This window comes from Salvia hispanica, chromosome 4 (genome assembly GCF_029641045.1).
Source record: "Salvia hispanica isolate PSC_SH4W2 chromosome 4, Shi_PSC_v1, whole genome shotgun sequence".
Taxonomy (NCBI): domain Eukaryota; kingdom Viridiplantae; phylum Streptophyta; class Magnoliopsida; order Lamiales; family Lamiaceae; genus Salvia; species Salvia hispanica.
Genome location: NC_142695.1, coordinates 57,525,461 through 57,538,453, shown reverse-complemented (window position 1 = coordinate 57,538,453; position 12,993 = coordinate 57,525,461). Strand labels below are relative to the sequence as shown.

Genomic DNA, 12,993 nt, shown 5'->3' with positions numbered 1-12,993 from the left:
AATAATGATTTATCTGAAATTTTATATGAAGCCTAATGCTAAGCTGTTCACATTTTTTCTTAAAGTTATTGACATTTGTTAATTAAGGTATGGAAAAAATGTTGGTTTTTTATTTACAAGGAAGATAGGTTTTTATATATTTTAGTTACAAGAATTGTTTTTGAGCTGTTGACATTCCATACAAGTTGTTGACAGTTCTATTGAAGTTTCTGTAGTGACATCATAGTTGACATATTATTATAGACTGCATAGTTTAAAAACCACATTTGATAATTATTTTACACATCCATCTAAAAAACATGATAACATCAAATATTCAAATCAAGACAGCAGGAATTATTGCTTCTACAGCTAAGCATCAAATCAAAACATGATAATCTTTGTCCAAATATTCAAAACATGAAAAGCTTCAAATAACTCTTTCTCCAAATTAGAATAAAACAGTTGTTTACTTCATGGTTTTACGGCTAAAATATTCCTTGTACTTGTCCTGTAATGTGGATAATCTTTGCTTGTTTGCATTCATCCAGATGTTAGCATCACATATCATATCCATACACTTCTTGTTGCTCTCTGATGTAAGCATTGCTTCGCAATATCTTCCTCTGAGTACCTGTAAAATCTTTAAGCCACGTGGAGAAAAGCCTACATTCCAATCCCTTCCCTTTTTGCCAAAGTATGTCTCCATATGTCTCATCATATAAACACCACTGTCTTCTTTGTTGGTGTTTGTGGCCCAATCTAAAGCAATAACTTTGTATGGAGACTTCCTTACATTTTCTGATAGATCTGTCATGTTAATCTCTATGAAGTATTCCTCAAACATATCTTTCTGCAAATATATAAACAATTAAATTAAAATTTGCATACAAAGCATATTAGCAAGATACATAAATTATGTCAACAAAAATTATACCAGTATTGCAACATCAAAGCTATACTTTTCCAAGGGATTCTTGTCTCTAGGTGGTTTGACACTATCAATTATCTCAATTTTGTTCATCTTCATCCAGAATACCACAAGATAGTAATAGCCACTTTTAAAAACAGGGAAGAAGACCTGTATTGTATGATAGATAAAATTAGAGAAAAGAATTTGACAACTCCTCTTCAGAATTATGCATGTGAAACTGTGATATCTTTGTACAAAAATAAATTTGTTACCAAATCAATCTTTCTCCAATCAAAATCTTCTATTGTTCTAATCTCCTGTTCAATTCGCGATACAAAGTTGTTCTTGGATTGTAATGGATCCCAATGAGGCTGCCGATTTGTTATATTCAAATACTGCATTTAACATTTTTTGTTAGTGAAATTTCTTATCCTAATAGTTGACACAGAAATTTAAATTACTTACGCATGGGCCTGTTGTCAGAAACAGGCGCGGAGGTGACGATTCTGCCCTTTCTCTTTCCTTGTAGTTCAGGTGTGCTGCCCATACATCAATTACACCTATACTGATTTCTGAATGGGGTTTCAGAGATGAAAATACTCTTTTGCTTGCCCAAACAAAGCCATTAGTGTATACACATGAATCACTGAAATGACAACATGCAGACAACATTTATATATCATTCATAAATTATGTCAACTGCATGGAAATATAAAAGGATTTTATAGATTATTCAAAGAATTAATTTATGCATACTCATTTGTCCCTTCAGTTTCTACTATGTAGTAGTACATATCTCTTTCATCTGGGTTGAGGGTTGTTTTCATATGCACGGCTCGTATTTCAAATGGTGACCGTAGCACTGGGCTAGGACGCATTTCAGCACGAGTCCGTTTCTCTCTAGCTTCAGCCAGTGGAATCTCAGAGATTGGAACAGGGTTCGCATTCTGTTGTCAGTGAAATTAGTGTTAGTTGCAATTATAAATCATGTCAACTATATTACACTAACCGTGTCAATAACTAATATGATTATGTCAACTACAGTACATATCATGTCAACAACCGTGTCAATTACATTTTAACAACTATTACAAGCAATGTAAACAATGATTCATTCATTTTTTTAAGAATAATAATGTTTATTTTAATTGTTTTACCTGGTAAACAGTCATTCTTCTTTCCGTGTTTTCAGGAGTTTTTCTTTTTCCTCATGCATCTTCTCTTTCCCTTTGTGTTCTTGTATTTGTATGTTCGATTCAGGAGTAGCGTCATCCAGTGTTTCAATACCCTCTCTCATCATATACTCAACAATTGAACATGCAGCTGCATCCTCCCTGTCTTCCTGAAATTCCATTTTATACCATGTCAATTATATTTTTATCTATGTCAACTACGATATCCACAATGTTAATAACTAATATAAAATTAAATACAAAGATTTAATAGTTTAATATAATCATTATAAAATGTACCTGTTCATTTATGATATCAACAATAGCGTTTGTTGCCTTGATTGCTTCTTCATTGTTACTGATTTCAAACTCAGTACATGCTTTTGATAATAGATGCAAGGCATTTTGTGTTCTTAAGTCTATATCAGCTTCATCTTCTGTTTGAATTTCAAACTCACTTCTCTTGTTCTCAAGTCCTATAGTTGATGATTGAATATTGACATGCCCAGGATATTCATTTGTTCGTGATGTCCCATTAGCTTCATCTTCTGCTTGAATTTCCAACTCACTTCTCCTGTTTTCAAATTCTATAAGTGATGCTTGATTATTGTCTTGTACAGGAGATTCAGTTGTTGGTGATGCTCTATTAGCTTCAACTTCTTCTTGCATTTTTAATTCAATACCACTGTTCTCAGATTCTATAATTAATTCTTGAGTATTGACATGTGCAGGATATTCAGTAGTAGTTGGTGATGCCCTATCAGCTTCAATTTCTACTTGAATTTCCAACTCACTTCCTCTGTTCTCAGAATCTAAAACTGATGCTTGAGTGTTGACATGCTCTGAAGTATTGGCTTCTTGTTGTTGGAGAGATGGGGATGCTGTCTGTGGAGATCCTAGTATGGCTGTCAATATTGGAGAGTTTGATTCATTATCACCATCACACATCATGTTCTCCTTGCTTTGTTCATCTTCTTCAACAATCTGTCTGACCTCTTCAGGATTATCAACTGGTGATGTAGGTAAATTTTCTCTATTTCTTTCTTCTACAGCCTGTTCAAAAATTAGTTCAACAATGTTACTTTCTAAACTGTAGGAGTAATCCAGTGTCAACTAAGAGAAACATATATCAACAAAATGATGTATTAATCTAAATATAGGTTGATTACGTGCTTACTTTATCGAAGAAATCTCCCAATCTGAAAGTTGGAAATTCATTCAAATCTTCAAGTGTTTCGTTTTCTTTTTCAGCATTCCGTATTGAGTCATATACCGCTTTCCAGTTATCAACAGCAACATTGTTGTCTATATGAAATGACTGGGACAAATGCAGGAAAGTGTCACTCATAGATACAACCGGAGATTTTTGGCTTCCAATTGCGCTTCTAGCAATGTCACAAACAAATCCAAATAAATCATTATTCTTGATCTATGAAGAAGCTTCTTTGAGGACTCTAACAAGATTGGTCCTGCCATCATTTATCTGATTGATGTATTTTACAACATTTTTCACTATATCTGATGGGAGTATGTTCTGAGAAGAAGACCCCACTCCACTGTCATCCACATTAACACTTTGTTCTTCATTCTCTTGCTGCTGCTCCTCATTTCTAATGTATCTCTTCTTTATATTTCCTAAACCAAAGACTCCTGCACTGATCTCTCTATCTTCTCTGGCCTGAATATGCTCACTTTTCCATCCTTTCATTAATGGAAATTGTAACATCCCGAAATTTAGAACCCTAATTTTTGAACCCTATAATTAATTGTTGATGACGTGGAATCGAGAATGCTTTTATTTCATGAGATGAGTTGGTGTTGAAAGTTTGAAAAGTCAAACTATTTGATTTAATGATGTGGCATGTGATTTATTGAATTATGAGATTTATGTGATTAATTAATTTATAAGTGAATTATTTGATTAAGGGTGAGTGAGAATATTAGAGAAAATTTCCATAAATAATAGCCACCTATTTCTTTGTGATTTTCGAAAATCACATGTAGGAGGAAAGTAATTATTTTATTTGACCTCTTATTTGATATCTTTCCATACCTAGAATTTAAATATTCTACCAAATCTTTCCATACCTCAAGAGATTTTGCCATATATTATTTTAGTTAATAAAGAAATCCAATTCCTTATATACATAGCAAAGTACACGCCACTTTTAATTCCAAGACTTGGAGAATTCTTTTATTTTATTTATTTTGCTCTGTGATATTTTATTCTACTCCGTAAAATATACCAAAAACAAAACCATGAATAATTCCCTAACCATATTTTCGAAAATATGGGGAATATTACCATACTCTATTTTTGTTAATTCTTCTTCCCTACTCCATAATATTATTTGATTCTATTTATTTATAAGGAAAAAGATCTTACCAAATATTCTATTCTAATTACCTAAAGATCTTGTTGAGCACTATAAATAAGAGAAACCCCTAAACCTAGCCCCCTAATTTTCGCCTCCTCTCATCTTCCATACTCTCTCAATTTTCTTCCACTTTACTCCATAAATCCTTCATCTTTTGAGAAGAAATCGAAGTTTAATCCGTGGATATTGAAGAACCAAGCCTCTACTTTGTTTCTACCGATTGATTTTCTCTAAAAAAGGTATTTCGTTTATATATATAAGTGTTCTTTTCTTCTTCTTCATCTTTTTCTTCTTTCTAACCGATTAAACGGTCTTCTTGAACCCTCATGCATCTTATTTGAGTGAAGTGGGATGAAGGGAATATGAAAATATGTATGCATGTGTGTGTTGTGTGTGTACCGTGATGTGTGTGTTGTGTGTGGTGAAATAGTGAATGAAATACTAATGTGTGCTCTAAGTCGAGATGTAATTAGATTTATATGATGAGTATGAAATAGTTTTCTATTATAATTATGAGACATGAAGGAATAGAATTTATGTGACAAGTATGTGACGTAGTTTTGCATGATGAATAGGTAGTTTTTATGATAAGCATGTGACATAAGAGGATAATTTGTTTGTGATGAATATGCGATACTAAGATGAGTCAAGGGAAAGGGAAAAGCGATGAGACATGCATGAGTTAGGAGTTGGAATTAAATCTAATATGTGATTATGTGATTAAAAGGTGAAACCTCGAGTGCGAAGCAGGATAACAAAGGGAAAGAACATACTTGAAATCTAAGCAGTCAAGGTGGGCTTTACTCTTAAAACTCTCTTTTATTTTTGTCAAAAATATTGATTGGAGTTATAAGGGTGGTTTAACTGTTATGCCATGCCTATGTTTGTTTTATTGTGATATTGTGTGCCTGATGCCTAGTTTGTGAGTTCGCTCCATTGGGCTATAGGGCTATGGATATGATTATACGAATTCGGGTCTGAGTATGGGCCGCAAACCCTACCAGGCTGTGTACACGAGGGGATCGGGAGCCGTCCTAGCTAGTCGGCCGGTCTCGTGGGCGAAAAGCGTGGCCACGCTTTCGTCGCACCATGGAAAGATGAGATTGTGATTGTGGAAATTGATGAGAAAATGGGGAGTTGTTTGATTGGCCAATCTATGAAAATATTTTGTGATACTCGATGATATTTTATTTTGATAAATTGTAAAACTCGAGTTCACTTGGTAAGGGTGGCATAACTTATAAAATGTTTTGGCAACGAGTCCACTGAGTATTTCAAAATACTCAGCCCTGCATGTGTTTTTCCTTATGTGCAGGTTGAACGGTGACGAGCGGTGGCGGGTGTTGAACATGCTAAATAACTAAGATGAATATTATGAGCTTCAAGCGTAGTTGTGTCTTCATACATAACTGCTCTTTCTCTTGGTCGCTTTCCGCTGAGTCTTGATACGCTTTAGTATTTCTTTTGATACCTTGCACTCTTCTTTCGTTTTGAGGCCTTCGCCCTTTTTCTTGAGGATTTACTTTTGTCTTGAAACTGAAGCCATGCTTTTGAGAATTTTGATCGTTATTTATGAGACCACTTTTCTTTTACTTATTTAAGTTTCTAGGTTAAGTTGTTGTCTTAAATACTCTGATATTTCCCTTTTATTACCTTGGTCTAAACCCTTTAAATGAAACCCTAGTTTTTATTGAATTCCTTGAGTACGTTTGGTAGCAGCCGCCGCATTTATTGTACCCTAGGAAGGCGGGCTGTTACAGAAATGTTCGAGGAACAGGACGCTTGTCTTGTATAACTCTGTCTATGTAGCAGAGCTGCATATGTTAAAAAATGTATGTCAATTATTATTATGTTGTGTCAACTCAATACACAAGCAACTTAAAATAACTAATGTAGCTTATGTCATCTATAGTACGAGATATATTAATTAAACACACAACCTAATGTAATTATGTTAATAATAAGCAATGCAAAATGTAAAACATACCATAAGGAAGGGAAGTGGTCCAGCAAATGCATTCTTCTCTGTGATTGACCAATTTTTCTTTGCAAATTTGAGAACAGATATTACATACGAACACCAATTTACATTTCTCACGTTATCCAGATCATCAATTATCTCTCCAATCTTAGATTTTACCATTCCACATGTTGATTGCTCAATCAATGTTGATTCTAGCAATAACAAGAACATTATCTTAAAATGCCTTCCTCCTTGAAGATCATTCAACATAACATTTAAAACATCATTATGGTTCACACTTTCTTTTTTCGTACCACATTTCTTTGCTATCTTCCTCATGAAATCTGCATTATTTTTACACTTATCTCTAGAATAAGTAATGTCACCTCTTGGAAATCCATATACAAGCTCCACATCCTCTTCAGTGATATGAATTTTTTTACCATTGTTAAGCTTTATCTTGCACTTATCCTCTTCAAAATTTTTTAACAATGCTAGTGCTAATCTGCTAGGAATGTAATCAATTTTGAAATGTAGGACACTCTCGAAACCTAACTCCTTCACAGAATTAATCTGTTCTTCATTCAGTCTGCTTATTGCATCAACAAAATACATCGTCTTCCTTTTCACTAGAAGCCTTTGTGACAGAGTCTCAGCAACAATAATCTGTTTTCCATCTTCTACACTTTTCTTTTGCTTTTTTTTAACAATCATTAACTCTTTTTGAGATACTGAATTACTCCTTTTTCGCTTGGATGTTCTTCTGTTTTCTGATTTAAAATCAAACATAATAAATCTATATCAATTATACAAAGTATCATGACAATAACAAGTGTACTCTGTTGACATCAAGTGTATGTATATTACTAAAGTTATTTCATTAGATATAACAAGCACAATTAACAGAAATTCAGTCATTAAGTATGCTATGTCATTAACATAGCATACTCTGTTGACATAACTTGTTAATTATCTTATAAAGTTCATGGTAAATATACTATGTTTACATAAATATGACTATGTCAACTATTATTTAATTAAGCTTATAATATGTCAATAGCTATTGATATACTACTACAACCATACATATGTTTTGTACAGCCATCCTAACATCCATTGAAACAAGCATACTCCATGTCAATAGTTGTTGACATACTACTACAGTAATACATTTGTATGTTTTCTACAGCCACTCTAACAAGCATACAATATGTCAATATTATTATGTCAATACCAAGCACAATTAACAGAATTATTTCATTAGATATCAATTGTGTGTATATTACTAAGATTATTTCATTAGATATACCAAGCACAATTAACAGAATTTCAGGAATTAAGTATCTTATATCATTAACATAGCATACTCTGTTAACATAACTTGTTAATTATCTTATAAAGTTTATGGCAAGTATACTCTGTTTACAAAAATATGACTATGTCAACTATTATTTAATTAAGCTTAGAATATGTCAATAGCTATTGACATACTACTACAACCATACATATGTTTTGTAGAGCCATCCTAACATCCATTCAAACAAGCATACCCTATGTCAATAGTTGTTGACATACTACTGTCAACAGAATATTATTATACCTATGTCAACTGTAAAATTTCAATAATCTTAAAAATTTAAACAAATTCTTAACTGGAAGGTGAAGGTGAAGCTTCTTCTCTTCCTTTTTTTGCAGCAGCATTTTTCGTTGCCATCTCTTCCGAATCTACCATCGCAAATCAACAAAAAAATTCAGCAAGTATCGAATTCATCAAAAACGAAATCGAGAGGTTTTTTAAAACACTAAAATCAAAGCAATATATTTAAAATTTGAATCAATTTCTTAACCTGAAGAAGTAACTTCATTCATCGCCGATTCTGACTGCTGTTCGTCAGCTTCCATCGATTTTTGAATCGATTTTTTCCGATTTTTCTCTTCGTTCGTCATTTAGATCAGCTAGAATTTTAATGTTTATTGTTTGAATTATGAAGATCAGCTTGTCTTTGCAAATTTTGAAGGATTTGAATTGTATGAAGTGTGAGATTTTTGGCGAGAGATTTCAGAGAATTATGGAGAAAATGATTTGAAATCAGTTTGTATGTTTTACGTTTTTTATTTATTAAATTACAATTTTACCCCCTTGTTGACATAATGTTGTGTTTGTTGACATTTTTATTAGCTTGTGGATTAGTGGCCCAAATTGCATCTCATTTCTCAATTTAGCTAAATAATCTCAACCTAACAAGACCCTATATATATATATATATATATATATATATATATATATATATATATATATATATATTCATTCTCCATTTATTTATTATAGTTTTCATATTTTTACCATAAATTTATGTATAAAAATTATTTAAGATCACTAAATAATTATATTTGCAATGTAAGGATAAATGCATAAATATATCGGGGGTTCTTACGATAATCATAGTATGTATTATACTCCCTCCGTTCCATAGTAGTGGAGTCATTTTTTTCATTTTCGTACGTTCCATAGTAGTGAAGTAATATAACATATTTCTTTTCACTTATTTTTCCCTCTCTTTTACTTTATTCTCTCTACTTTTTCCCCTCTCCTATTTTATTATCTTTTTATTTAATACATTACAAACTTTTTTTTAATCACCATGTTGAAAAGAAATGCTTCCACTAGTATGAAACAGAAGGAGTAGTTTCTATTGGAAATGTTATACCACGTACTTTATTCCTTGATAATATAATTATCCAATATGAAAGTAGAATCTCAGGAAACAGACTTTAAAAGGAAAAGTAAACTATTTTGAGAGAGAGTGGAATAAATACAAAATAGAGTACAAGATTAAATATATGTTGTATATATTCGATAAACATACTAAAAAAAAAAAAATATACTCCCTCCGTGTTTTTGAAAAATATAAATATTTGGTTCAATACGAGTTTTAATGTATAATAGTAAAGTAAGGGATAAAGAGATAAATCATAGTGTAAATAATGCTAGTGAAGAATGAGATCCATATTATTATTAATATAGTGTAATGATATATAAGTTGTTAATAAAATAATATATATGAATAATGTGTTGTTTAACTATTTTAATACTCCATCCGTTCCGCTTAAAATGATACGTTTTCCTTTTTAGTTTGTCCCAATTAAGATGACACATTTCCTTTTTTGGAATCTTTCTCTCTCCAATTAATACACTCAACCACTTTTTCTCACTCTTATTAAAATATTCATCTTTCTTTATCTCTCTATTTTAATACTTACACCCACCTTTTCTCTTTCTAATTAAACACTTTTACCAATAACTCCTAAAATCCCGTGCCGGCTAAGCAATGTGTCATCTTAGTCGGGACGGAGGGAGTATTAAATTTCCAAGATAACCGGCATTCTACATTAACGGGGTTAATTACACTTTACATACGAAATGTTTCACCAATGTTTTAATTGAATACAAAATGTTTTAAGTTAACAAATATCATACAAAAAGTTTGATTAGTGTTGCAAATTAGTACATTCCGTCTAAAAATCACTACCATCATTACTTTTTTTTTATTTTTCATCCTTTCGACTAGAAAATTAGCTACAAATATTAGCTGAAAGTTAAATGTGAATTCATTGTTTGATAAAATGCCTATATGGCAATGCATAAGATATTATTTAGAGAAATAATATCATATTTTTTAGGGCACAATTTTGGAGAAAAATAAGAAAAAGTAATAGTGTTAGTGATTTTTAGATGGAATGTAGTAAATCGTAACACTAATCAAATTTTTTGTATGATATTTGTTAATTTAAAACATTTTGTACTCAATTGAAACATTGTAAAACATTTTGTATGTATATTGTAATTACCCCACATTAACGATATCGATTTTATAAATTGCATATATATCTAATTTCAAAATTTGGCCATACAAAGCACTACGCAAAGAGTATATGTCTGTGTGGCAATCACTATCTGAGAGGGGGAATATTATTGCTATTAAAACGACAAATATGTAAATTACAACCTAGAAAACATTAGCAAATAGAGTTATTAAGCTCCTCTGAAATTAACAATATGAAATGAACGCTTGCCACGATTTGATCCATTTTATTTGAAATGAAAAAAATTGATTTTTGGTAGGAAATTAAAGATATTTAGAGAAAATCACTAAAAAGCGAAAGGAATAAGCTGAAGCTTGCAGTTAATTTACAATTCTTATCTCCTTGTTAAGGGGTTGTTTCCTGAAGTGCATCGAACGAACCATTTGTTTTACTGCTCCTTCCATTTCCTCATAGTTGACCTATTTTTATTTTTATTTTGAAAAATTTCTCATAGTCAATCATTTTAAGAGTAACACTTTTTTGTCATTCTTACTTTCTCTGTCTTATTTTATTTCCTCTACTTTATTCACTTTATATTTTATTCTCTTTATCTTTTTCCTTTTTTTACTTTTTACTCTCACTCTCGATGCATCTCACTTCCGCGTCCCGTGAAACAAACACACAAGAAAGAACAAGAAGAACAAATTTGATTGCTATTCTTTTTTCAGAAATCATACTCTTTTACTCATGTATTGAAGTGAATTGTTTTTTTAGGATGCTCCATTGTATATTAAGAGTAACAGTTTAAATAGGCAAAATCTCTTAATTGAAATCCAACATACCTTGATGATTTGACAGTCAACTTGAAAAACAAAACAAGAAAGTGAAACTTGACTAAGTTATAATCACAAATCATATATAAAAAATAATTTTTTAAGATATAATTCATGATAAGATATAGTGTAACGTAAAAAGAGGTCCGAGCTTTTATATTACGAAAAACAATTTCAACATACAAACAAATCTGAACGTAAGAACATGCGTTTGAATTCAGTGATAAGAAAAGACACATACTAAATTATAATCATTACAAATATGTACATTATAAATTGAAACATAATTCGTGATTATGTACAAAGATATTTTTCCATCAATTTAATGTGGAAATTTAACTGTACAGGCATGAAGATTGTACAATATGATTTTTATATCAATGAAATGAAGAATTGAACGAACCATATTCATTATTTTGGTCGAAGCGAAAAATTATAAAATAAGTAACTACGTATTGTTATATTCTTGGTTAAAATAATTCTATAAAATAAATATTTTGAAATTTTAACTCATTTATTTATATCCGACTCTTTTCTACTTACCAAAATTTTCTCTATCTTAAAATTGTACTCCCTCCGTCCCGGATAATTCGACTCACTTTGACCGAGCACTGGTTTTAAGAAATGTAATGAAAAGTGAGTTGAAAAAATTAGTGGAATGTGAGCCCTACTTTTATATATTGGTTTTATACTCCCTCCGTCCCGCTTAAGATGACACGTTTTCCTTTTTAGTTTGTCCCAACTAAGATGACACATTTCCTATTTTGGTAACTTTCTCTCTCCAATTAATACACTCAACCACTTTTTCTCACTCCTATTAAAATATCCATCTTTCTTTATCTCTCTAGTTTAATACTTAAACCCACCTTCTCTCTCTCCAATTAAACACTCTAACCAATAACTCCTAAAATCCCGTGCCGGCTAAGCAATATGTCATCTGAGCAGGAACGAGGGAGTAATAAAATATGAGTATGAATGAGTTAGTGGAATATGGGATCCACTACCAAAAATGGTTAAAGTGAAATGAGTCAAATTATCTAGGACGGACCGAAATTGTATACTGGGTCAAATTAACTGGGACGGAGGGAGTACTCTGTAATGCATAACTATACACTAGAATACAGAGTTCACTATAATTGTGTTTTGGTCACTATAAATTTGTTTTAGTTTATTATAAAGGCGTTTTAGTTCGTAACATAGATTTGAAAACACGGATTGAACGGAAATGTCATTATAGTGAAAGGTTTAGGTTTAGTTAGTTCGTGTTTTCAAATTCATGTTTAGTGAATTTGAAAACACGGAGTGAATTAAAACACTCTTATTGTGAACTCCATGTTTTCAAAATTCATTCAATCTCATCCTTCCATTTTTTCATCTAATGGCTTAAATTTAATTTAATTATGCATTTTATTTATTTGTACATTAATCACTTCTCTTCCAAGATATATAAACAAAATTTATCGTAAGAATGGCGTTCAAATTTCAAAATCAATGGAAAAAAGACCAAATAGTAAAGCGAAGGTTGACTAATTCATCATCACTTAAAATATGACATAATAACATGGAAGACACTTCGAAATGATAATATACGAAGATTATAAATTCTCCAATAAATACAAAATAAAAGATATAATATATGTGGTATTCAAATACAAATACAAAAAATCAGTTTGACTGATTCATAAACAATAGGTAGTGTAATTTCGCGTAAGAACATGAGTCCAAATTCAAAGAAAAGTTATGTTCAAAATAGCAAAGTTATGTTTGCTATATTAAAAACTCATAAAATTTTGTGTTCATGAATTTTATTCCTAGAGTAATTTGTGTCCTGTCATGTGTTATTATAAATTTTCTAATAGTACTATTTTTTGAAAAAAATCATATTCTTCTAAATTGTTGGATTAACTATGGATGCAGGATGATGAAACGCAATTAAATTAGTTTAACACTC

At 31.2% G+C, this 12,993-nt stretch overlaps 1 protein-coding gene across 1 annotated transcript; it reads right to left on the bottom strand.

The window, feature by feature from the left end:
• Window positions 1–448: 448 nt before the first annotated feature.
• LOC148929656 (uncharacterized) lies at window positions 449–1,009 on the bottom strand. Its single transcript, XM_089056259.1, has 2 exons — window positions 917–1,009; window positions 449–832 (listed from the first exon to the last, which is right to left on the bottom strand). Exons 1-2 carry the CDS (start codon window positions 1,007–1,009, stop codon window positions 449–451), a joined length of 477 nt encoding a protein of 158 aa, XP_088912385.1.
• Window positions 1,010–12,993: the final 11,984 nt, after the last annotated feature.

Bases quoted from the DNA above. Each gene is read 5' to 3' on its own strand.
- LOC148929656 (XM_089056259.1), bottom strand. From the start codon at position 1,009: ATGAAGATGAACAAAATTGAGATAATTGATAGTGTCAAACCACCTAGA. The intron at 833-916 runs GTATAATTTTTG...ATATATTTGCAG, and splicing joins GCTTTGATGTTGCAATACTG to AAAGATATGTTTGAGGAATA.